Here is a 27,056-nt window from a genome sequence, read left to right on the forward strand (position 1 = left end):
GCAGTTTTAATCTGCCAGGAAGTTTCATATCAGCGCACACTCCGCTGCAGAGTGAAAATCTCATTCTGGAAACATCCCCCAGGCTGTGGTTAAGCCATGTCTCCGCTATATCCTTTCTTTCAGGAGTGCTAGTTCTGCAAGTTTCGCAGGAGAGCTTCTGTAAAGTTTGGAAGGTAGGAGACGAGATACTGGCAGAATTAAAGCTGTGAGTACCGGGCGTGAGTCGTGCTTTGGTAGCTCAGATGGTAGAGCACTTGCCCGCGAAAGGCAAAGGTCCCGAGTTCGAGTCTCGGTCGGGCACGCAGTTTTAATCTGCCAGGAAGTTTCATATCAGCGCACACTCCGCTGCAGAGTGAAAATCTCATTCTGCTAACCACATGAAGGTTTACAACATGAGAGGGACTCTCCAAAATTTAATGTGTTTTCACGGGAAAAGGTGTATGGTCTATTTTTCTTTGTCGAGAACACTGTACAGGAAGCACATACCTCGATAAGCTTGAGGTTTACCTTTTCCCACAGCTGGAGACTGATTCGAAGGACTTCATTTACCGACGGGATGGGGCACCGTCACACTGGCATCTGGAAGTCTGGGAATTTTTAAATCGAAGGGTTACTGAACGCTCAATCGGTCGCACTGGACCAAATTATTCAGCCTTACATTACTGGCCTCTGTGGACACCGGACCTGACTGTCTGTGATTATTTTCTGTGAGTGTTTATAAATGACTCTGTTTATGTGCTTCCGTTACCAACAACAATTAATGAAGTGAGACATCGCGTAACAGCAGCTGTGGAAGCTGCAACTCAAAAGATGCTCATTACAGTGTGGGAACAATTTGAATACCGCATTGACGTATGCCGCGCATCTGAAGGGGGGAATATTGAACACCTATGAAAAGGTATGAAATAAAAACCTTTTTGAGTTTTCCGTACATCAAAAAACAAAATTCATTTTAAATGTTTATAAGTTTAAGAAATATAGACGTGCCAAATCGGCTGATTCTTTTTGATACACTCTATGTTATAAAGGATTTTCTTTTGGTGTGGACCCACAGTCATGTAAAACTTTTTGAAAGATATAACCGCCATTTCACTGTACAACGGGTTTTATTCCACAATCTAGATTTCGGCGTTAGGCCATTTTCAAGGGTTACAACAGCAACAGATCTAAGCACAATAAAAGTACAAGTAACAGAAAAATAGCATAGCAGACAGTTAACTTAAAGTATAGGCTACAGGATTTGTTCTGTTACTTATGTATCAAAAATTATTAGCCTTGATTAGAACACAAGTCATCATCAAAATATGTACCTTCGGTTATATAAGCCGATATTGTCAAAGGAAAATGCGAGAATGTTTGTGTAATAGGCAATTAACATGACTTATTCACCTGACATGGTTGTGGAATAAAATAGGTGACCAAATCACAGGTCTAAACTTCGCTACATTGCGTCTCCGTAGCCACTGACACAAAACATAAGTGAAACTATCGTCAAAGACCATCATAAAGACATTCCAGTTAGCACCATGTCATCTGTATGTCATGGGACTCTTATTCATACAAGCTGTTTAAGTTATGTTTGAAATGGGCAAACGATACCAGTGTCTACATTATATGGCATGAAGAGCCAACTTTCCAGAATGCATGTAAAATCGTGACCTACACCATCGTTATTAAAGATACATCGAAATACAATGTTGCAAGATAGTGGAATATTTGATTCATTGTTAATTATAAAATAAGCAGCTATATATTGTTATGAATTACAATCATGTTTAAAAATTGATCAGTTATATAAAATAAATGGTCACAAACATCGTTGAAATTTAAAACCCTTTATATAAAAGTCTCAATGATTGTTATAAAATTGTGTACAATGGTACCAAGAATAGGGAAAAATGTGGGGAAGGGGGGCGGGATGGGTGCATAGGGAATGAGAGAATGGTGCGCATTAGGTTTAACAGGAATGGATCAGAGGTATTAAATAGATAAGGGGTGGAGGAGTACTGATGTGGGAGGGGAGGAAGGATGGGAAAGTCAGATTACGTAGATGAGGTGGAGGAGAAGACAAGGGGGAATAGCCTATATGCACAATGTTTGCATGTGTTTCCCATATATACACCTATACTGTAATTTTAGTTACACAGATGTTTAAATGGAACAGGAAGCCTCTAACTGTATTCAACAGCTGTAGCAGTGTACTAAATGTTAAAAACTTAAAACGTGCAGGACAATTCTTCATTGTAAGTATAGAAATACAGTACATGACACCAGTTGTTCCATTATTTTAAATTCTACGCAAGTCTAATGATTTTAATACGTAAGTAAGACAACAAAACATGCAGCCCAGATATTAATTTAACCTGCCCTGCTATCTTTCTGATACTTGTACTTTTATCGTGCTTTAATCTATTGCAGTTGTAACACTTGAAAATGGCATGTTCGAAATCTAGATTGTGGAATAAAGCCTGTTGTGCAGTCAAATGGCGGTTATATTTTTCAGAAAGTGTTATAAATGAGCCCTGAGACACTCAATATTTATTGCACAATAATATTGTATCAAGAGGTCAAGAACGGTGGAATACTATTGAGCAATATTTATTTCTGGCACACGCTAGTTGTTCCCTGATGTCTTAACAAAAACGTACAAAAATAATAAAAAATAGAAGGAATCAAAACAGGCAAAAAATGTACGACCATACGCAATTACATAAGCTCAAGAGGCAGTTGTAAATGCTGTACTCCAAGAAATGCATATGGAGTATCAGGTACAGTACTGTCACTCTCGCAGACAGGAAACTGAATTTACCAGCACAAAAGCGGCATGTCACGCTAGAACAATGCAGTGTGACGGAACCGCCAGTATCGTAAAGACGTTTGCCGCAATTTTGAGTTTATTTTTTAATAGGCTCTAATTTTCATACGTGTTGCTGTCATATCTTACGCGAGCTTTACATTTGTCTTCTTAGTAATCTTGATATGCAACTTTTATTAAAGTTCCATATGATACTAACGGTTCCTGCCCTCTATCGACCACGGCGCGTCTCACCTGTCGCTCTGGCGCAGGTATATTTGGTTTCCGTCTGTGCGAGTGAAAGGTTATTGCACCTGATACATTCTACGCATTTCTTGATGTACGGCATTTACAACTGCCTTCAGAGCTTTTGCAACTGTGTGTACAGCAATTGCGCTGCTGCTCTTTGTTAGTATCGACGTGTTAGAGGGATTCTGAGAGGTCCTGTTTCCACACAAGGGTTGGAGAACATGATTCGGAACTTCGAATTAACTGGCGATTTGGGAATTGCTCCTGGAAGAGGCCGACTGCCAGTTGCGCCACAAATTGTTGGAGAAGTTACTGTTGCCATGACTGGCAACGGTAGACGCACTGGGCAATCTTCAGGCGTAGCACGAGCTGTGTAACAATAGCTGAACCTTCCATGGTCCATTTTTCGAAAAGTGCTGCGAACAATTGTGAAATGGTATCTCTAGTGTAGTTCCAGGCTGTAGTGGATGCAGATGTTTGTCACAGTGAGCAACTTTGGTAACCTGGGGCGTAAACAGTGTATGCAATTAACAAAATGTTACCCTCTCATGAAGAAATTAAAATGTGTTTCTTTCAATGGTTTATTCGTTAGTTCTCTTTCTCGCGTCCTTACAAATGTTTCCGAAAAGTTTCATTGTCCTGCGATCACTCGTTTCTCATGGGGATCCCCTCAAGTAGCGGAGGTTTAATTGTGGCCACCCTGTACAGTATTAACCAATAAGAGTAATGTATGCTGTGCAATTCATATTGATTTGGGAGATACGGGTGTAGTTATATAAGAGAACGACGAACTTAACGTCGGATTATTTTCATTTTGTAAAGTATATGCAGTGCTGTTTTTCTGGGGAAACGCTGGGGGATGCGTACCCCCAAACTATTTCGACGACAAAGCAATTTTTTTACGATGTTGAGAACTTTGAAGAGTGCCAAAGATTTATTTCACGGACGTAAACTTTTTATTTCATTTTTTCGTGTTGGTAATTGCAATACGAACCATACCAGTGGAGTTTTCGGTGGGAAAAGCGATGTCATTGACTGTTCAAGCATTTCGAATCTGCGGCCGATACCATTTTTTTTGGTAGTTCGTCATGTTGATGACGTCATGGCTAAAAACAGACGGGTGGTATCCCATGCTTCAGTTATAAGTAATTTTCGCTGCATTATATCCAATGTCGGAGTACCCTCAAACTTTTTTTTTTTTTAGAAAAAAGCACTGAGTATATGAATCACAAATTGTATCGTGAAAACTGCACCGAATAATGGTGGCGCAAGTACTGCAAGCTCTGATGTTCATTCGATAAGCTGAATGGCAGCAATCAAAAGCATATTCCTATTTAGCCTAAAGGAAAAGAACTTGCTGCTGCTTGTGGCAACAATGATAATGATGATAATGATGATGATGATGATGATGATGATGACGATGAAGAAATAATGTTATATGTTCTTGACTTCTTGAGCGTTAGTCCTAGTGGAAAGTGCATTAACAGTTCATTGTACCAGAGTCTAACACGTGGTGATATGACAATCTATATCGCTCGAATTAAAAATTGGTGAGTTGCCTGGAAGATGCTGTAAAATAGCATGAAATCAAAAATGGGTAAGAGAAAATATATGCTTTGAGGATGATACAATGAGTGCTATGAAAATGAAATGAATTTAGCAGGAGTGAAGTTGTGAGGGCGGGGTATGAGTCGAGCCTGGGTAATTTTTTTCAGTAGAAATATTGCTCGTGAAAGACAGAGTTCCAGGTTCTTCATGTTTGACACGTAATCTGCCACGAAGTCTAAACTGAAATATAGGTAAGTGTGGTACATAGCCAAAGAAAGGTCAAACGCATTTTTTACTCAAACATTACGACCAGTACCTAGAGGATGATGGATAAACGAGGTTAAAGAATAAGCTGGATATGCCTGGAAGCTCCGCCGCTCTCGTCTTGAAGGGCCATTCGGGACCAACTGACCGCCGTGTCATCCACTGCCAAAGGAGTAAATTGTATGTGCTGCGTGGTGGTTTGGGAAGGGTGAGGGTTAGCACACCGCTCTCCCGGTCGTCATTGGCTCTGTAGACCTCGGAACTAGCACTTCTGACTCAAGTAGCTCGTCAATTGGTATCATGAGGCTATGCGCACCCCACTCCAGTCCAGCCGCCTAGGAAAAGTCCCTGGCAGTCCCGGGAATGGAGCTCGGATACCCCGTCGATTAGCCAGACACACTGATCACTAGCTACGAAGCTGGACACATTGGAAGGTATAGCTTGAATATCGTTATGTGTAGAGATATCTGGAACGACTCTTCCTGTACTAGCAGATTAAAAATGAATGATGATGATGAAGATGATCGTGATAATCATTATGATCACAGTGAGGTGGAGGTGGAGGAGGAGGAGGAGGAGGAAGATGAGGATGAAGATGTGGAACTGTAACTTAAGAAGAGAAAACTGTTTAATAATTGATATGAATAAGCAGCTCCTTAGAAATAACTGCAATCTTGTGAGACAGAGCATAGTGTGCTACTGTTAGATGAAGATCATACCTCTTTCTTTCGTACTCTTGAATCTTGATATTTGGAAAGAAGGCATTAGTACTTACTTTCCGTGTCTGCGAGATGCTGGACGTGACACCAAAGGCGGACATGAGAATGATGACCATGGTGTAGTAGTAGTAGCCCTCGAGGAACCATACGATCAAGCTGAAGACTTGGAAGATGTAGAGCGGGTTGACCACCTCCAGCAGGAACAGGGTGAGGATGCTCTGCATCGGCACGTCTATGTCGTTCAGTCCGTAAACAGCTTGCCTGTCGAGGAGCAGAAATAGAAGATAAATGAGTGACGGAGTATTCTAATCTCAAGTTCAACAGCGGAACAGCTGGCTGCAGTAACTGTTTCTGAAACGTGAACTGTTATACATGCAACATGAAAAAGTTGCATGCAGTAAGGCGAATCTTCTTAATCACGTTCGTAACAACCGCAATAAAGTTCCGCTATACGCACTTAGAGCGTATTTCCTCAGTCAGCTTTTCCACTGTCACATGCTACATAACAAACTAAATGACTGTCGACACTATATAGTTGTACAGCGCCAGGTGTTGCCAGTCAGATAAATTCCTTCGTCCAGTTACAGCTGCCACTAAAAAGGCGAGACCACGACGTTGCGGCCACGAATTTACTTCAAATTTTGAATACCTTTACTAAGCCATTGAAACAACAAATTGTGCAAGTTGTAAGGTGCACTGCTATGACAGTCCCGAGAAAATCGCAAGAGAAGTCTTACGCGTCTATGATGTAAGTGATGTAACTGTGCGAAGGTGCTCATCGAAGAAATCATCGTGGCGAAGTGAGCCGGCACGGCAGCTCAGCGTGTGATATATCGCTGTCATTGATACACAGGCCTGAAGCACGCTATTTCCAAGAAGCAAAAAATAACGCTGTCTACTGGTTACTGGGAAATTTTGTTAATTACGTCCTCAACAAATTAGAATCCGATAGCATCATAGAGTTCAAGGTACACATCCTGTGTGAATTCCACAGAATTAGAAGGTATTCGACTCACAAGAAAAAGTTTGGTCACATGTTAAAAATTGTATTTGAAAGAATGGGCATTGGTTAATATAAAAAAGAAGACTGTGTTGACAGTGATGTAGTGTAGTTACCTTAAGGATATTATTTAAAATTTTACAGTATATTTTTGGTGTGTGCTTCTTCTATTTCAGAGAGTAGTTTTTGAAATTTATAAGCTAATGTACAGAACTTATGTGACAGTGAGATTGTGTGTCTGATAGTGTCAAAACACAAAACATTAAAGGTGCGATATTGGCTTACATTAGAAATCTGGAAATAGACAGTTTTTATGGAAATTTCCTTATCGATTGGTTAAAACCATAAGATTCTATCTGATATAATGTAATATTCAATGGCTGGCACATTGCCCTGTTCATTTTTGCGCTGTGATGTGTAAGTCAGTTTGGCAGTGAAAGACTTATTATATAGGTCTGATCATTTCTGATACTTAACATTCAATTAATGCCCAGAAAGTGTACTTGGAAGGCTAGTCAACTTTATTACACATCTCCTTCCCGCCATTCTCAAGTATTTCAGAAATTGTCTAATATGATTATTAAATTGTTTTATATTTAAAATTATCCCACCAACTTGCAGATATCCATCATAAAGAACTATTTATGCTTCTGCAAAGATTGGAGCTCATGTACTTCAAAGTGCAGATTTTATTTCTTCATGTTGAAGTTTGAATGTCTTTAAGAAAACTTTTCTTGATGTTTAACTTAATTCTTTCTGATAATTTAGTCAGTAACACACTCTTCTGTTGTCTTTCTTTAACATCAGCATAATTGAAATGATCAAACTGTTTTTGTTTAAATAACTTCATGTATAACATTTGTACATGGTTAGTACATGAACTTAGTATGTATTTGGAATGTGTAAGATTGTTGTTTTAATAAATGTTTTTATATATAAAAAAAGAAAAAAAGGGTGTTCGGTCAGAGAGGTATCTGCCCTCTGTAATATTTTAAAAACTGAGTGAGTGGATCAACGATAAACTCCAACAGATGTCATTGGACGTCCGCACCAAACAAATGCAACGAACGATAACGAACAAAACGAGATTCTTAAAAAAAAAAAAATGTAGAAAGTGTAAACGCGGTATAAAAGGTTCGTGAACGAGGTTCAAAATGGTTCGAATCTCGAAAATACTAATTTTTTATCTTTATTTTTTTCATAACTGGTCACATTATTTAATTTATTTTTGTAGTACAAGTGTAAATTCTGTGATATTCAAAAAATTTGCACTAACACTATTCGTTCTTGGTACATTAGCAACGTCTCACCGCTACGCATGTTAACTGCCGAATGGGTCCTGCCTCTGTCTGGAGTTCGAAGCATCGAGGTGCAAAGTAGTTCCCAGACTGCATGTACACAGTATTTCACAAATCCCGACAGGCATATATTTTCAGGAAAACTCTACGCGTTTCTTCGTTTACTTGTCGATAGTTATAAATATGTTATAAATATGTTTGTTCTAATAATTAAATGTCATCAAAAATAGTAAGTAGTCAAATAACATGAAATTCGCTAAAAATTCATCCAAATACAGGTGTTTTTTAAATTATATTACCTCTCAAATGTCATATCAATTAAATGATATGACCAGTGATGAAAAAAATAGATTACTAAGTAATTTTGAGCAGGAGTCGAACCGTCGTGCAAATATAGGTGTTTTTAAAATTATATTACCTCTCAAATGTTATATCAATTAAATGATATGACCAGTGATGAAAAAAATAGATTACTAAGTAATTTTGAGCGGGAGTCGAACCGTCGCCTCATTCACGATGGGAACTCGAACGCTAACACTTGAGGACCATGAGTTCTTACATCCGGCACCCTCGCACAGATACACATATAAAAGACGCATAAATCTTCTCTTGCGATTTTCTCGAAACTACCAGAGTAGTACACGTTGCTACTTGCACTCTGCGTTGTTTTAATGGCCCACGAAAGGTGTACAAATTTTGAAGAAGTGTGTGATCCCAACACCGTGGTCTCGTGTTGTTGAGACAAGCGGCGACGTTTTGAATGCAGGACGTCCTGGTTACCTTCTCTGCCGCTAGATGGCAAGAGAATGCATTCTCCCGGCTGCAACGGGTGAGCAAAGGCAGATATTCCACAACAGGTTCAAATGGCTCTGAGCACTATGCGACTAAACTTTTGAGGTCATCAGTCGCCTATATCTTAGAACTAATGAAACCTAACTAAGCTAAGGACATCACACACATCCATGCCCGGGGCAGGATTCGAACCCGTGGCCGTAGCGGTCGCTCGGTTCCAGACTGCAGCGCCTAGAACCGCATGGCCACTCCGGCAGGCTCCACAACAGGCGCCACCCCACTGTATATACGAGGGCCGTTCAGAAAGTAACCTCCGGTTGATTTAAAAAAATACACCAAGTTAAATAAAAATATTTTAATATATACATCTTACAACTACATCTTTGCACTATTTTTCTACATAGTCTCCATAGCGATTGAGGCACTTATCGTATCTCTTCACAAGCTTTGAAATTCCTTCTGCATAAAAATCACCCGCTTGTGCCTGGAGCCAGCCTGTGACCGCATCTTTGAGCTCTTCGTCGTCATCAAACCGCTGTGACCCGAGCCATTTCTTCAAATGCATGACGAGGTGATAATCACTTGGCGCCAGGTCTGGGCTGTAAGGTGGATGGTTGATAACGTCCCACTTGAAGGACTCAAGAAGGGCCGTTGTTCTGCGAGCAGAGTGAGGACGGGCGTTATCGTGCAAAAAAACGATACCGGAAGTCAGCATACCACGGCGTTTGTTCTGTATAGCCCGTCGTAACTTTTTTATTGTTTCACAGTACACGTCTTGATTAATGGTCATACCACGTTCCATGAATTCAACCAACAACACCCCTTTGGCATCCCAAAACACCGTTGCCATCAGTTTTCTGGCAGAAAAATCTTGCGAGGCTTTTCTTGGTTTGGTAGGCGAATTTGAATGTGCCCACATCTTTGACTGTTCTTTTGTCTCAGGGTTCACGTACTTAATCCAGGTTTCGTCACCGGTCACGATTCTGCTTAACAATGGTTCTCCTTCGTCCTCATAACGTGACAGAAAGTCTAATGCAGAGGCCATTCTTTGAGTTTTGTGGTGGTCGGTAACAATTTTGGGCACCCATCGTGCACAGAACTTACGGTAACCCAATCTTGCTGTCACTATCTCGTACAAGAGAGTCTTAGAAATCTGTGGAAAACCAGTAGACAACTCCGACGTTGAGAAACGTCGATTTTCACGAACTTTTGCATCAACTGTCTGAACGAGTTCGTCAGTCACCAATGATGGTCTACCACTCCTCTCTTCATCATGAACGTTTTCTCGTCCACTTCTAAATAAACGTACCCATTCACGGACAACTCCTTCACTCATAATTCTTGGTCTGTACACGGCACAAAGCTCACGATGAATAGCTGCTGCAGAATATCCTTTGGCTGTAAAAAGCCTTATGACAGCACGCACTTCACATTTGGCGGGGTTTTCTATTGCAGCACACATTTCAAACTGCCACAAAAACTAAACTAGCACAGGTACGACGTTCACTCGACCACGGCTTGATGCCGACTGACCTGTTGAGTGCGTGAACGCACAGATGGCGTCGCTACTCCCCCCACAACCCGCACTATGACCAATCGGAGGTTATTTTCTGAACCGCCCTCGTATATTGTCTTCGCTAATTAACACATATATCATCAACTATACAAAATTAAATAAGCTCTTTGGAGTGTGCTGTTTATGACATCTCTGAGGAAAGTGAAACTCTCGCTGTTGTTATTTTGAGCTTATACCGTCCCCAGTGAAATACTAAGAAAAGACTTAAAAACAGTATTTATAAAGAAGAGCCATTTAAATATTGTAATAACTTCTCTGTGTAAGTTTTGAGGGTAAAGAAATATACAGAACACTCGAAACAAAATGTGCTAAAGAGACGACAAGATACGCTCTTTTGTTAATTTTTTAGTCGTCTTCACTTCTCCTCTTGTCGTGGTTGCGTGTAGACGGACATCTTACGAGTGCTGACAAATGTAAGTATATTTGTATTAATTAAGCAGATAATATAGTGATTTAATATTATTGTTCACTTTTAATTTGTAAGAGGTGATCCCGATTTCATGTCCGACTTCCTTGAATTAACCTGCATTCGAGTAATTTGCAGTGTAACCTTTTTTACGTGGCGGTATTAACTTATAAAAATTAGCAGAAGCGACAAACTCGCCCGCTGTTAATGTAAGATACATATTTCTCCACAGCCGGCCGAAGTTGCAGAAAATACGTAGTTTAAAGATTCTTACTTTCAGTACGACAGCCGAGAGCTAGAGCCAGGACTCTGACTGCAATGAAATGGTTAACGGAGGTAAGAAAATATACTCTCGCGGTTGTGTGGGCCGCAATTTTAATTAATAACTTAAGATTTTTGCTTTAAAGGGAACCGACTAGGCGAGGAAATTAATATGAAAAGTTTATTTCATTGTTCAACTTATATGTTCATGTTTTAAGATTCATCGAGTCTTAGAGTCATTAACGTAACAAATAATTTCCGCTGAAGATTAATAATGTTAAAAAAAGAGACAGTTTCACAAAAGCATTTAATTGTAAATCAAAATTGAATGAAATATCATTTTGATTAAGGTCCACCACGGAAGTCGGCAACAGTCACTATTACCAATAAATTTGTGTAGTAAATAATAAATTAAATTACAACGGCCGAAGCTTTACTCTTCATGTAAATACAGTATGAGCATCCACTTAAATATTGATTCCACGTAGTATGCTGGCAGTGCTGGGACGGTGAAATATTTATTCAGAGAACATATTATTTTAGAAATACGTATTTTGTTAGTGACTGCGCCGTATTTCGTGACGGTAATGCGTATCTTTGTGTACTGAAAAACACAGATTTCAGCGAATTTAAAAAAAAAAAAAAACAGTGCAGGGCCAGATGCTTAGAAAGACTCGGTTAGTTCAACTGAATAACTGTCACTAGACAGTGCTCGCTACAGACTTAGTTGACAAGTTTCGGAACACTAGAGCGTCTCCTGCAATACGCGATATGACCAAGCCTAACGCAATAGTCGAACAAAACTTACAGAAATACAGTGAGAAATACACGCTTGACCATAAAAGCAGATGCTAGCCAAGCCTGTTGGTTGTGATGATGTATTTGACAACGAAAGGCACCTGCGCAATGTCCTCAATGAGTCGGAAGTGTCAGTCACACACAGGATAGTGTTCAGTGCAGTTGCGAGTGCATTATGTCGGAGCTAAGTGAATTCGAACGTCGGGAAATTGTTGGTGCTCGTGAGATGGGTGTTTCCATAACCAAGATAACCGAAGCCTTTGGCATTTGAAGAGGTACCACATCGAAGATGCTCGTATCAAAAAAAGTTTTGCATCACCTCGGTTCCGAGAGTTCTGGAACCTGTACAGAAAATTGGAATAGAGATCAACATAAACATCATTTCTGCTCTTTTTATTGCTCATGAAAACCACATATTGCATATTTTACCATCATAAAGCGAGATCTTCAGAGGTGGTGGTCCAGATTGCTGTTCACACCGGTACCTCTAATACCCAGTTGCACGTCCTCTTGCATTGATGCATGCCTGTATTCGTCGTGGCATACTATCCACAAGTTTATCAAGGCACTGTTGGTCCAAATTGTCCCAGTCCTGAACGGCGATTCGGCGTAGATCCCTCAGTGTGGTTGATGGGTCACGTCGTCCGTAAACAGCCCTTTTCAATCTATCCTAGGTATGTTCCATAGCGTTCATGTCTGGAGAACATGCTGACCACTCTAGTCGAGCGATGTCGTTATCCTGAAGGAAGTCATTCACAAAGTGTGCACGATTTAGGCGCGAACTGTCGTCCATGAAGACGAATACTTCGCCAATATGCTGCCGATATGGTTGCACTATCGGTCGGAGGATGGCATTCACGTATAGTACAGCCGTTACGGTGCCTTCCATGACCACTAGCGGCCTACGTCGGCCCCACATAATGCCAGCCCAAAACAGGAGGGAACCTCCACCTTGCTGCACTCGCTGGACAGTGTGTCTAAGGCGTTCAGCCTGACCGGGTTGCCTCCAAACACGTCTCCGACGATTGTCTGGTTGAAGGCATATGCGACAGTCATTGGTGAAGAGAAAGTGATGCCAATCCTGAGTAGTCCATTCGGCACGCTGTTGGACCCATAGCTACCGCGCTGCATGGTGTCGTGGTTGTAAAAATGGACCTCACCATGGACGTCGGAAGTGAAGTTGCGCATCATGCAGCCTACTGCGCATACTTTGAATCGTAACATGACGTCCTGTGGCTGCACGAAAGGCATTATTCAACACGGTGGCGTTGCGGTCAGTGTTCCTCCGAGCCATAATCCGTAGGTAGCGGTCATCCACTGCGGTAGTAGCCCTTGGGCGGCCTGAGCAAGGCAAGTCATCGACAGTTCCTGTCTCTCTGTATCTCCTCCATGTCCGAACATCGCTTTGGTTCACTCCGAGGCGCCTGGACACTTCCCTTGTTGAGAGCCCTTCCTGGCACGAAGTAACAATGCGGACGCGCTCGACCGTCTAGGCATGGTTGAACCACAGACTACATCAGCCGTGTACCGCCTTCCTGGTGGAATGACTGGAAATGATCGGCTGTCAGACCCCCTCCGTCTTATAGGCGCTGCTCATGCATGGTTGCTTACATCTTTGGGCGGGTTTCGTGACATCTCTGAACAATCAAAGGGACTTTGTCTGTGACGCAATATTCACAGAACCAGGGTGATGCAAAACTTTTTTTGAAGTGTTTATGTACTGCATATAGAGAAAGCGCGTAAACGTGGTCCGCTAAGTCATACCGCAAAGGAAAGTGTGTATTGACTGATCATGAGAGACGGTCATTGAAGAGGACTGTAACGAAAAGTAAGAGGACGACAGCTGAAAAAGTCACTGTAGAACTGAATGTCGCAGGCGCGAATCTTACCAGGTCCAAAACAACACGAAGGGAACTCCACTAGCAGGGAATTTCTATAGCGAGTTGTTATTCCAAAATCATCCAAAGTTTGTCTATAATCTTTCTTGGTAATCTGTTTCTGGCGTCATCACAATGTGACAAAAAAAAAAAAAAAAAAAAAAAAAGAAAGAAAAGAGAGAGAGAGAGATAGAGAGAGAGATGCCGTATAGTATCTGTAAGGGGTTCCAGTTCGCTGTACACAACTTCATTTGTCACTTTCCGCCACTGTCCATGTCTCTGTTATTTTTCATTAATGCAAGTTGTAGCTATTCTGATCTCCGTTTAAGATTTCGTCGAACCTGTTTCTCTGAGTGACTTTGAAATAATTTCACTTCCGTATGTCGTCTCCTGTAAAACCATTGTCTTGTAATGTTTTAATTTAGTTCTGACTAAGGGAAATTTTTTATTGTACGTAGACCATGTCACGTTTTGAGCTTCCATCATTTTATTAGATCTTTCCTGCAATGCACTTTCTTTTCCAAGCTATATCTTACATGTTCTCCTAGCTATCTAAAGTGTTTCATTACTTTTACTTCCCCGTTATTTACCGTTGTGTGGTTGATTTCTAGTGGATCTGCTGTCATTATCTCAGTGTTTTCGAATGCTATCTGGGGCCCTAATTTCGTGCTATATTGTGTAGACTTGTTGTTGGATATACGGCTTCTTGAATCTTATTACGTAATAACGGTAAGTCATCTGCGAGTGCCAAACAATATAAGTTCAGTTGATCTTGCTTGGTTCCATTTCTTATGTTTTTAGGGTTTTGTACCATTCTCTTAGCACGCACAACAGTGCACATATGAAAAATAATGACGATAAAACATCTGTCTGTCTTAACACTGTTTTAATCGTAAAAGTTTATCGTAGATGGCTCGTATATTTCTCCTCTGAACTTTACTTTAGCATTGGTGTTTGTCAGAGTTAATTTTTATCGTTTATTAATTTTATAATTTCCTATATGAATAGATCAATTTATTTCTTTATTAGTTACAGATACTTTTTGTTGTTATATGTTTGATTTGTCTCCGCATTTTGTTTTTAAATTTCCAAGTTGGTTCTGCAGCCATTTTTTCCTTTCAAATATTGTTTGTTTTGTGAAATATTAAGGGCTTCTTATGTTTCGCTTAGTTGCCAAGGTATTAATAATATACACTGAAACACCAAAGAAGCTGTTGTAGACATACGTAAACAGGCGGAATACGGTTGTATGGACGGCAACGTCGATAAGAGTCTGGCGCAGTTGTTAGATCCGTTACTGCAGCTACAATGCCAAGTTATCAAGATTTAAGTGAGTTTGAACGTGATGTTATAGTCGGCGCACGAGCGATGGGACACAGCATGAAGTGGGGATTTTCCTGTAGGACTATTTTCGAGTGTACCGTGAATATCAGGAATCCGGTAAAACACCAAAACTCCGACATCGCTGTGGCTGGGAAAAAAGTCTGCTAGAACGGGATGTGTACGGGTATGGAGATAACATTATGATTCCATGGATCCTGATGTCAGCAGGGGACTGTTCAAGCTGGTGGAGGCTCTGTAATGGTGTGGGGTGTGTGCAGTTGGAGTGATATTGGATCCCTGATACGTCTAGATGCGACTCTAACAAACACGTATGTAAGCATCCTGTCTGATTAGCTGCGTCCACTCATGTCCATTGTGCATTCCGGCCGACTTGGGCGATCCCAGCAGGACAATGCGACACCCCACACGTCCAGAACTGCTAGAGAGTTGCTCCAGGAACACTTTTCTGAGTTTCAATTCTTCCGCTTGCCAGAAAACTCCCCAGACACGACCATTATTGAGCATATCTGGGATTCCTTGCAACGTGCTGTTCAGAGGAGATCTCCACCCCCTCGTAGACTTATGTATTTGTGGACAGCACTGCAGGATTCATGATGTCATTTCCCTCCAGCACTACTTTAAACATTAGTCAAGGACATGCCACGTCATGCTATGGCACTTCTGCATGTTCGCGGGGGCCCTAGACAGTATCAGGCACGTGTAGCAGTTTCTTTGGCTCTTTATTGTATTATTTGAGCCGTAGAGCAAGGGTGATAGTCAACAATGGAAACACATGGATTCAACCTACCTCAAATATCTCCGGGAAAGTCATGGAGACTTTTTTTGACGCCCTGTTGACTTTCCAGAACACGGCGCCACGGTTGATGCACAGCGGTACGTGGACAGTTTGCAAAAATTGAAGCGAGGCATCTATCTAAATGACGAGGATTGTCGACGGACGGCATCATTCTGCTGTAGGGTAATGTCCACGCAGCAGCTGCCAAGGTAGTTTCGATTACGCTGTAGTAGTTTGCTGGGAAGCCCTTCCACATACCCCATACAATCCCAATGTCTGCCGTGCAGATTTACAAATTGTTGGGCTATGAAGAAAGACACTCGCGGCCGCCAATACGCTTCGGACGAAGAGGTGCATGCGTGGGTACGATCATAGTTTCGTAGGTAGCCGCAAATATTTTGCCACGAAGAGAATGACAGTCTTGTTGTACAGTGGGATAAATGTATTAACAGTTATGGCGATTACTTTTGAAATAACAAACGGTTTCCTACTGTTTTCCATCTATATCGTTATCGTTTGATTGCCCCTTATATTACACTGGAGCATAAGTTCGTAGCGTTTTTAGTTTGCATGTTGGTGTTCCTGTTGCTATGGGTTTATTTATCGATAGTATGTTTTTATTTGCAGGTCACTGTTCCTATTTGAGTTCGCATTTTGTCATTTTGTCAATTGGAATAGTGAGTGAAGCTGCAGACGCTAGAAAATGGAGTGCCAAGTGGAGAAATCTGTACATCTGCGAAATGTCCTTCTGTTTGAATTCAATAGATGGATGACGACAGCGGGGGTAGCCAGAGACATTTACGCCGTGTATGGGTGTAATATCCCTGGACAGAGCACGGCAGGGAAATGTTTTTCTCGTTTTAAAGAGAATCGTTTCGATATTAGTGTCTCTCCAAGTTCGGGAAGACTTTAGAGGTTTGACGAAGCTCGTTTAAACGCATCAATCGATCACCGTCGTTGTACTCGAGAACTGGCAAATTTGATGAACTGTGATCATTTTACCATCGTGTGACATTTGCATGCTGTGGGGATGGTTGAGAAAGCGAGTGTGTACGTACCGCATGCTCTAAGCCAAAATCACAAAACTCAGCGGGTGACCATATGTGACTCTCTGCTTGCTCGTCATCTGTTGGCCCGTGAATAACTCCGACCATTCCTGTGCTGTATCGTCAATGGTGATGAGAAATTGTGTCTTCAAGCTAACATAAGAAAACGAAAGGAATATTTGAGCCCGAAAAAGGCGGCAGCTCCCCGTACAAAGACTTGCGCGCATCCACAGAAGATAATATTATGCATCTGGTGGAAGAGTGATGGTGTAGCGTACTACGAATTGATTATCGTTTGCAATCTTAAATACGAGTGGAAATAATGAAGCGTTTTGTGATGAAGTCGGTAGGTCTACATGTTTGAAGTAAACACGTTAGTAATTGTACAGTATTGTTTTTGACATCTGTAATTCGTTCTGAAGATGTTCGTAAACGATGCCAGGTTGTGCTGCATTTGGTTGTTCCAATAGAGGCGAAGGTGGATTTCGCATGTTAGCATTTCCACGCAATGAAGAAAGACGAAAGCAGTGGGCAGTCGCAGTCAACAGGGCTGACATAAAGCAAACAGGAGCCTTGTGGAAACCAGCCAAGTACTCTTATCTGTGCGAAGTAAGTCGTTTTTGCTTTTTACTACATATAAAACAACTTGCAATATACATAGTTAAATTTGAAAACAGACCTGTAAATTGGCTGTGTGAAAATTATTATAACACATTATTCTTATAAACAAAGGCATTTAACGAATGATTTCGCCTTATTATCTTGTGCTTTTGATTCGTCGAGTGTGTACTCCACTACTGGCCATTCAAAAGTCCCGCCCGCAGTTTGGCAGAAAAATGGCCGCCGTATCGTCCGGTTGGCCACTCTCTCCCTATACAGGCGCTCTATATGCATCTGTACTACATGCTGCCACCTACAGGACATTCTACACGCTGTTTGTAGCACGCTTACCAACTTACAGGACAACGGTGAATATTATTGATGACTGAAGTGTCTGTTATTTTTGTCTGTTGTGTTTATTTTAAACTTATGGAAGAACGCTACTAACTTATGCACGAATCCAGTATAACCAAGTTCTCTGCCAATTCTTGCATCGTTGGGAGAAATGTGGTACACAGAGGGCGAATATCACAAACTTTCATGGCCACTGCGAGATGATAATTGAAACTTTATGACTACCGCTTATAAAAATTCCTGTAATACGTAGGTAGCAGCGGAGGCGTCAGGACGGTACTAGTGACTAGGTTAACTGTATTGACGTACCTGGAGCAGCGCAGGGAGTCCGATATGCCGGAGTGGGCGTGCATCTCCGCGTAGCCGGCGGCCGCTTCCAGCCCGCTGAGCCGCACCAGGCGCTGTTCCGCCTCGTCCCACACGTAGCGGAGCTTCTTCACCGACACCATGCGCAGCTCCTCCAAGTCTGCACACACCACGCACCACGCACCACATCAGTTTCACTTCGTCTGTTTCTTTCAACAATAGAATTGCAACAGCATTTCAACGCTCACATTATTAGTAATGCACAACCATCTCATCACGAGATTGAAGCTCAAGGTTCACAAAGAAAGTGTTTGGATGTTTTCCGTCTTGACTAACCAAATTTTTTTCTTTTTCTTTCACAGATGTGGTCCGCTGAAATTACAGCACTCTTGGCGTGTTTTTCGTCTGCTTTCTCCGAGGGGCGTCCAATAAGTAATGCAACACATTTTTAAAACTGAAAACAGGTTGGTTTTATTAAGAATTCTAATACACCATACCATTTCCCACTCTTTCGGCTGCAAAACTACTCCACTGGCGATTAAAATTGCTAGACCACGAAGATGACGTGCTACAGGCGCGAAATTTAACCGACAGAAAGAAGATGCTGTGATATGCAAATGATTAGCTTTTCAGAGCATTCACACAAGGTTGGCGCCGGTGGTGACACCTACAACGTGCTGACATGAGGAAAGTTTCCAACCGATTTCTCATACACAAACAGCAGTCGACTGGCGTTGCCTGGTGAAACGTTGTTGTGATGCCTCGTGTAGGGAGGAGAAATACCTACCATCACGTTTCCGACTTTTATAAACGTAGGATTGTAGCCTATCACGATTGCGGTTTATCGTATCGCGACATTGCTGCTCGCGTTGGTCGAGATCCAATGACTGTTAGCAGAATATGGAATTGGTGGGTTCAGGAGGGTAATATGGAAAGCCGTGCTGGATCCCAACGGCCTCGTATCACTAGCAGTCGAGATGACAGGCATCTTATCCGCATGGCTGTAACTGATCGTGCAGCCACGTCTCGATCCCTGAGTCAACAGATGGGGACGTTTGCATGAAAGCCATCGACGACGTTTGCAGCAGCATGGACTATCATCTCGGAGACCATGGCTGCGGTTACCCTTGACGCTGCATCACAGACAGGAGCACCTGCGATTGTGTACTCAACGACGAACCTGGGTGCACGAATGGCAGAACGTCATTTTTTCGGATGAATCCAGGTTCTGTTTACATCATCATGATGGTGGCATCCGTGTTTTGCAATATCGCGGTGAACGCACATTGGAAGCGTGTATTCGTCATCGCCATACTGGCGTATCACCCGTCGTGATGGTATGGGGTGCCATTGGTTACACGTCTCGGTCACCTCTTCTTCGCATTGACGGCACTTTGAACAGTGGACGTTGCATTTCAGATGTGTTGCGACGCGTGGCTCTACCCTTCATTGGATCCCTGATGAACCCTACATTGCAGCAGGATAGTGCACGAGCGCATGTTGCAGGTCCTGTACGGGCCTTTCTGGATACAGAAAATGCTCGACTGCTGCCCTGGCCAGGACATTCTACAGATCTCTCACCAATTGAAAACGTCTGGCCAAAGGTGGCCGAACAACTGGCCCGTCACAATACGCCAGTCACTACTTTTGATGAACTGTGGTATCGTGTTGAAGCTGCATGGGCAAGTGTACCTGTACACGTCATCCAAGCTCTGTTTGACTCAATGCCCATTCGCATCAAGGCCGTTATTACGCCCAGAGGTTGTTGTTCTGGGTACTGATTTCTCAGGATCTATGCACCCAAATTGCATGAAAATTTAATCACATGTCAGTTCTACAATAATATACTCGTCCAATGAACGCCTGTTTATCATCAGCATTTCTTCTTGGTGTAGCAATTTTAATGGTCAATAGTGTATTTTTCAACATATCCTCCGTTCAGTGTGACGGTCTTACGCCGCCTTACTGCGAGAGACTTAATGCCCGCATGGTCCCACTCTACTGTCAATGTCGCACCTAACGTCTCGGTGGCTCAAGAACCTCCCGTCATCCACGTACTGCCTCTCGCGGAGTGCCTCCCTCATTGGGCCAAAGAGATAGAAGTCGGAAGGTGAGGAACGCAGTGTGTACACACTTTTGTGTACCTCAACTGGCGGACGAGTGTGTCAGCACTCCCAACAGAGACGTCCAGTTGAGCAGCGAGGTGTTTGATTGAGATCTTTCGATAACATGGAAAGAGAGTGTCCGCACGTTCCAACACACCAGGTCGGCACGCGTGGGATCGGACAGGTTTGCGCGTCCTTATTGCGCTGTTGACACTCGCCTCGTTCAACGACTCACTGTGCTTTTGTTCAGTGACAGGTCTCCGTCGATATTCTGGAAGCGCGTATCAATATCTGCGATGCTCTGGCTTTTCGCTAAAACAAACTCAGTGAAAGCTCTCTGTCTGGATCGCACCTCTGTTATATATGCCATTTTGAAGCTACATACAGCGCGACCACCTATCGGAACTTCATGAAACTATAGGAGGTCAAGCGGAAAGATTCAACGACGTCCCACAACTAATTAAGGATTTGTTTCAACCGAAATTGGCCGAGAAAAAAATTGTTGCACGACTTATTGAACACCCCTCATATCAAATAACAGCAAAAATTGCTTTTTACTGCTTGTAAATACACAGTTTCAGTTTTTAGTAAAGTATTCACAAACTGAAAACAGAACTTTTTTTAGTCTTTCTCGGCGTATTCCGCTGATGAATTCTTTTCGGGTTATCAGCCGAGTGGTGGCGTCGTCTTGTCGCAACGTTTCAATGAGTTTCGAACCCATCATCTTTGCTAGAAGATGATGGGTACGAAACTCATCGAAACGTTGCGACAAGACGACACCACCACTCGGCTGATAACCCGAGAAGAATTCATGAGAATATCTTTCGCGTACCTTGTGAACACTTGCTGTGGTTTCCGTAGCTTCCTGTGCTTTGCAGTAAAGCTGTTATTCTTTTACAGTTTCTCATCCGCGACCACAGAGAACTTAATATAGGAAAAACATTTCCTTTTAAAATTACGCCTGGAATTTTAGACTCTTGTGCTTACAGTGTTTTACTCCATGCGAACGATTGTGCGTCTATGTGTATTTACTATATGTGTGCACTTACTTTTACAGTTTTGCACATTGTCTTCACTGTGAAGCTGCACTGTTACTTGCACTATCTCAATGTTTACGTAAAAGATACGAGAGCAAGATGAGGAACGGTCCAATATGTTCTGCGCGGGAGTTTTCAATATAGTTATGTCAGTAGGCTTCGGGCGGTGTAGATTTGTGTGAGTGCGTATGTGTGTGTGTGTGTGTGTGTGTGTGTGGCCGTAACTTTCAACGTGAAATGTGCTGCTTTGATCTAGTTGTAATTCTTCTACGTACGGATAAGTCCTTTGAGACACGTCGTTTATTTTGCAATAACAAGTATTATGAGAAAGATAATTATTGAAAAGCTTTATTTTATATAAAGTCATAGGTCAATCATTGCACAACGTTGGTAATTTGTTTTAATCCAACAGAGTATTACAGACTTTGGAAGCAGCTTGTAGAGCGAGACACACACAGCGCTGGCGTGAACGTGTATTATTAAGATGTGTTAAAAAGAAGATGGAAAAGGACTGGCGTTAAAGACGTAAGCCCTGAGCTACATATTGTGTTTTGGATGAAGAGTGATTGGTTTAATGAAGATAGCTTGGACCACATCTCAATATTGTTATCACAAGAACTCAGGTAATTAATTTCAAATTTGTCAGTAGAAGCAGATATTGATCTGGTATGTGTGTAACAAAAACGTAAGTTTGAAAGTTGCTAGTCGAGCAATAGTTATAAACAGTGCCATAAACTATACGTTTTGGTCACACTTCAGCACTCTCAAAACTTTCTTTAAGAAATGGTAATAAATTCTATTTATGGAAAGAAAACCTCGTATTATTCTAAGGTTGTTACTAATGCATTACTGTTTTAGTATTACAAGGGAAAAGTTATTCTATATTTTCTTTGGTTCAAAGTTAAAATTTGTTCAGTATACTTCTGAAAACTAATGCTGTTTTCTACGCTAATGTAAAAGGAAGGACGACGAACTATGACTGAAAAAGAACGTGCTGGAAATAAGAAGTACTTTTTTTCTTACAAAGCATAATTATTTTGAATCCTCTCAGACAACTGTTATATGTGGATGTAGTTCATATTCTCAGAAGTCAAGTGAAATTAAGCAGTAACATCCGCTAGTTTGATTCAGCAGAACATTTCCGCTTTCGGTTTCCAAGACAGAGCTGCAGAATATGTGAGACATGAAGTTCAGTGATTTGCAATGTCTTCCACTTGCTGCTAAGACATATATATTTAATTCAGTGATAGAATATATGCTCGAGGCAAAACAATGGTTAGCTGTTCAATTAATTGTCGCATGTGACTTATGCATCGGACTATTATGCTTCTAGTGGTTCTCGTGTTGTGTTGCACTGAGTCAGAATTGTTTTTGGAAGAGCTGTTCATTGCTATTGGGAAAGCTATGAGCTATTCATTATTCTTTTGACTCTGTGATCACACACGGTTGTGATAATACTGCTGAAACCTGCTTTCTGCTAGAGATACTTGTACATTAATTATCTTGGTCATGTGATTACTCATGATATGCCGTAAATCCTACACACTACATTTAACTGTTTATACTAGTGACTATTTCTAAACTAAATTTTTTAAATCATTAACTTAGTGTGTGAATGAATAATACGACTCCAGTTATTGTCCAAAGCCTTAGATTTTACATAGCTCCATGCTTATCATTTGAATTATTTTAAAAGTGGGAGGACAACGTTTCATGATTTTCATTTTTCCTTTTTTTATTGTGAACAGAAGAAATACTGGGTTCTACTGCAACCTAAACATTTGTCAGCGTCTTCGTTGCTATTTCTAGACTGACTAGTAATATTCCTATATCTTAAAGTATTGTACCAAGATAAAGCAAAATAAGTTTGTTACTTTAACGAATTTTACCCAGAGCTACTGCAGTGCTGTTCTAAATCTGTATATTCACCTTCATCAGTAACTCAGTCTTACATAATACTTACATAAATCAAGCTAGTACAGACAAGCAATGAGGTTTACGGGAAGGGGACTCCAGCGTGAAATCAGTTTCCTGTGGAATATAAGTCGAGCTCGCTTTTGGTTTGTGCATAGCATTTCTAGAAGTACACGTTATCATTTCAGTCCTCTCGAAAGCCAGGCGTTGTAATTGTCAGCAGCTAATACAGTTCTGAATATAACTGCTCTGGTAGATATGGTTCCGAGTATTGCTAAATAAGTTTCCAGCGTAGCCCAGATTAAATAACAAAAACCAAGGAAATATCACTGTCAAATGTAGGAAGGTAGGTGACGCATTAACATCTCACCTTTTACTTTTCCGTTGCTTAAGTACGCTCGCAGCTTCTTGGACTCCGGAGACATTTCTTCAGCGCATTGCGAGCTGTAAAATACAAAAAAATGTACTGTTTAGTTGTGTACAGCTAAACCAACTCCTGGTGCAAGAAAATTATTAGAAATCGAATGTAAACTAGATGTCAGGTCATCATCTAGATGTGAGGTCAACATCTAATCAAAAGTAGAAGCTCTGTATTACCCTACATATCGACTAACACGAAACATTATTATAGTTGCGGCAAAATACTATGTAAATTGAGCCTGTGTTTTCATTCAACACGTAAAGATTTTGCTTCACGGACGAGCAAATCTATCTGCTTATTGCAATCGCGAAGTCACACAGATCGATGGCTAAATTCTTTTCGTTAGGCTAAACAAATGAAACCACGGTCGGTACTGTTATGTTACCACTTGTTTGCGAGTACTGCGCTGCAATCACTTCAGTCAGTTTTTTAATTTTATGATGGGTATAGTTTTCTAATTCAGTGATGTGTCTGTCGAAATCGGTGAATGTGTGATGAAATCAGTGAATTCTGTCTCAAAATCGTTTGGTGTCTTTTGTTTTGAAATACCAGTGCTGTAATTTTATTATTTTACGCACAATGGCAGGGAGAAATCGGGACGAAAACAAAGCGCTATTTTGATTAAATTAAAGGCGGAGCTGCATAAGGTAGATGACGCAAAACGAAGGTGGAAAACGGAACACTGTAAAGAGCTTGACATTTCCAAATCTGCACCGGTGACCACAGTTGCATTGACATCAACATTATAGTTTCTGCCCTCCCTACGTCAGAAATGCGAAACATCATGAAAGTCTGGACAGAAATTTAGATGCACTAAACGAATAAAACAGTGGACGACAGGTAACAGTTTGTCGATAATTTGATTTTGGTAAAAACACCCCAAATAACGTAACAGATTTTTCCACGAAAACCGACGCTGTTTATAGGCTTTCAAACCACGGTACGTACTTTTAAGAGCAAATATTAGTAGAAAATCGAAATTCTGCACCGTAATAAAATTTGACAAGATTCAAAATAAAGTTTTGATTTTTCTTCGCCTGCATCGTTTAACACCAAATTCTCTTAACACGAAAAAAAATTATTTCAGTCACTTTAGTGCCATATTGAACGTTGTATCCATCTAAAGCGCTCAAGAGCCCGTAGTTTTCCTGCTCTTCGGATGACGATCAAAATGATTAATAGCGTTCAATGAAGAAAGCTAGATCATAAACCTAACTCTCAGGTGATTTCAGTTTTCTATTATGAAGCTTTATCCATTTTGAGAAAATGGACACTGCGGGCTAGAGAAGCGTCTGAAACGAAATTCCAGGAAGCACTCTCATTCAGAACAGACACTAAGTGCAGTGCCAGACATATTTTACAAGTATTTAATGTTTGTTTCTGCTCAACAATGATCTATAAAAAAAATAAAAAAACGCTTTAACTTAATCCAGGAGCACTAATATCCCTCTGTTACACAGTTTCATCCCGAAGCATGAGCCCGAAAAAAAAAAAATCGGTTTGGTGTATATTCCAAGGTCCATCTCAGTAAGACACTGGCAGTCCCGAAACCTACCATGCATTAAGGAAATTAAAAACTGTCCTTGCAGGCAGAAGCTGATTTATTTATAATTGCAAATAATCAAGATCTGTATGCCCCTTCAGGCTTTCAAACGTGAATTCCTTAGTTATTATGAAATAACAACACTACAAAATGAAGCGTTAGCTTACATAACAAATACATTAACTTTCAATAAAACTTAAATGTGAGTCACTTTGATCGAAGTTATTATTTACCATTTCAAAATCAAAATAATTTCCAAGCAAAAGTTAACTCACTGATGTAGATAGAACAACACAAACAAAATAAACAACTACATAAAAACATGTTACACGTCTTTACGTACCTCACAGCCTCAGCAGAAATAGTTTTGAAGGTCCTTATATGGTACATTTTGTACTTTCCTTGGTAATTTTCCTGAAATAGAAAGAGGAAGCTATAAATTACTGTGTTCTATATTCACGTTGATAAAGGTTGTAACAGAAATAGGCTTCAGGATACAGATAGACAGCAATAATACTGTAGGAAACATGCTACATATTGTTTTCACAAACCGTTGTATTATTTTTGTCATAGACCAAAACACTGCAAAACATAGTTTCAGAACATCACACCACTTCTGCTGAATTTCCCCGTCGCCGCAACAGCCACAGGTAGCTATAATTTACTGAACTTGTTTTCTGGCGCCACTTACAAGCATATATATACTTGGAAAAACGCCTGACACAAGGCTGTCTGCTAATACTTTCATTACGACCGGTTTCAGTTCCAAGACCGAGCGAGGTGGCGCAGTGGTTAGCACACTGGACTCGCATTCGGGAGGACGACGGTTCAATCCCGTCTCCAGCCCTCTTGATTTAGGTTTTCCGTGATTTCCCTAAATCGTTTCAGGCAAATGCCGGGATGGTTCCTTTGAAAGGGCACGGCCGATTTCCTTCCCAATCCTTCCCTAACCCGAGCTTGCGCTCCGTCGCTAATGACCTCGTTGTCGACGGGACGTTAAACACTAACCACCACCACCACTCAGTTCCAAGATGCTACTCCAGGCGGGAGTAAAACGAATGTGCGCAACGGAGAATAATAAACGCTAAAATGAAGATTTGGCCCTGTCTGACTACCCCGTGAAGCAGATCCTAGGATCTATTCTACAAATTACAATCTAAACTTAAATGAACGATGAAGGCAACTAATCCTACTAAATGATAAACGTAGTAGATTTAAAAAACCTTGATATTACAAAGTTTACATTTCCTAAGTAAAATTACTAATCAGTTATATCAATAACGCGAAATGACTGACATCATCTACGTACCAATCACTAGGAAACACTACTTTCAGAGATGATCTACGGTGGTGTGGAGCCTCAGTGGAAATAAACAAACGTGATCACAGCTGTTTAGCTTTTATAACCCTAATAAGCCGAAGCAATTTGCGATATCACCGTATGTACTGCGTCCGGTGGGTCGAAGTGATGGTTCTCGTACTCGTCTGCGACGATGGAAGAACTCCAGCCACAAATAAAGGCTTTCAAACACAAGGACGGCAGAAGGCGGTCCTCTGACTAATATACTCTAATGTTGTCTTCTCCCCTCTGTGTTCTACAGACGAGAAACGCGAACTGTCAGCCACAAAGACGGAGTTCAGATAACGTCTCAACGTAAGTATAAGCAGAGGAAGTGTTCTCAGTTACTGAACGCTGCATACTCAACGACGACTTCCAACCCAGAGGTGAAGTCCAGACTCGTATAGGTTCGCAACAGTACAGTGCCTAACTGTTCTAACTATAAACTCTCCTGAGAGCAAAGACAGCAAGTCCGTCTGTACCAACAAAGCTGATATCGAGCGACCGTCACACACGGGCGCTCACTACGGAAGACATCGTCTCTCCACCGCTGGCTTCCCAGCAAGGCTCAGCTCCCGACCACCCTAATTCCGAAAACGAATCATATTCCAGAAACCACGGAATATTCTCCCTCTCTACAGATTCTTCCGAACGCCGACCACCCATATTTTAGTCTTTTGTCGTCCGGCG

At 41.3% G+C, this 27,056-nt stretch overlaps 1 protein-coding gene across 1 annotated transcript in view; it reads right to left on the reverse strand.

The window, feature by feature from the left end:
- LOC126412386 (polyamine-transporting ATPase 13A3-like) overlaps positions 1 to 27,056 on the reverse strand; it is a 419,382-nt gene that overhangs the window by 111,345 nt on the left and 280,981 nt on the right. The window contains exons 4-7 of the mRNA XM_050081962.1: positions 25,371 to 25,441; positions 23,434 to 23,507; positions 18,011 to 18,167; positions 5,631 to 5,835 (exon numbers count right to left, since the gene is read on the reverse strand). Coding sequence (XP_049937919.1) covers positions 5,631 to 5,835; positions 18,011 to 18,167; positions 23,434 to 23,507; positions 25,371 to 25,441 — 507 coding nt within the window. The remainder of the gene's footprint in view (positions 1 to 5,630; positions 5,836 to 18,010; positions 18,168 to 23,433; positions 23,508 to 25,370; positions 25,442 to 27,056) is intronic.

Source organism: Schistocerca serialis, chromosome 7, assembly GCF_023864345.2.
Source record: "Schistocerca serialis cubense isolate TAMUIC-IGC-003099 chromosome 7, iqSchSeri2.2, whole genome shotgun sequence".
Lineage (NCBI taxonomy): Eukaryota > Metazoa > Arthropoda > Insecta > Orthoptera > Acrididae > Schistocerca > Schistocerca serialis.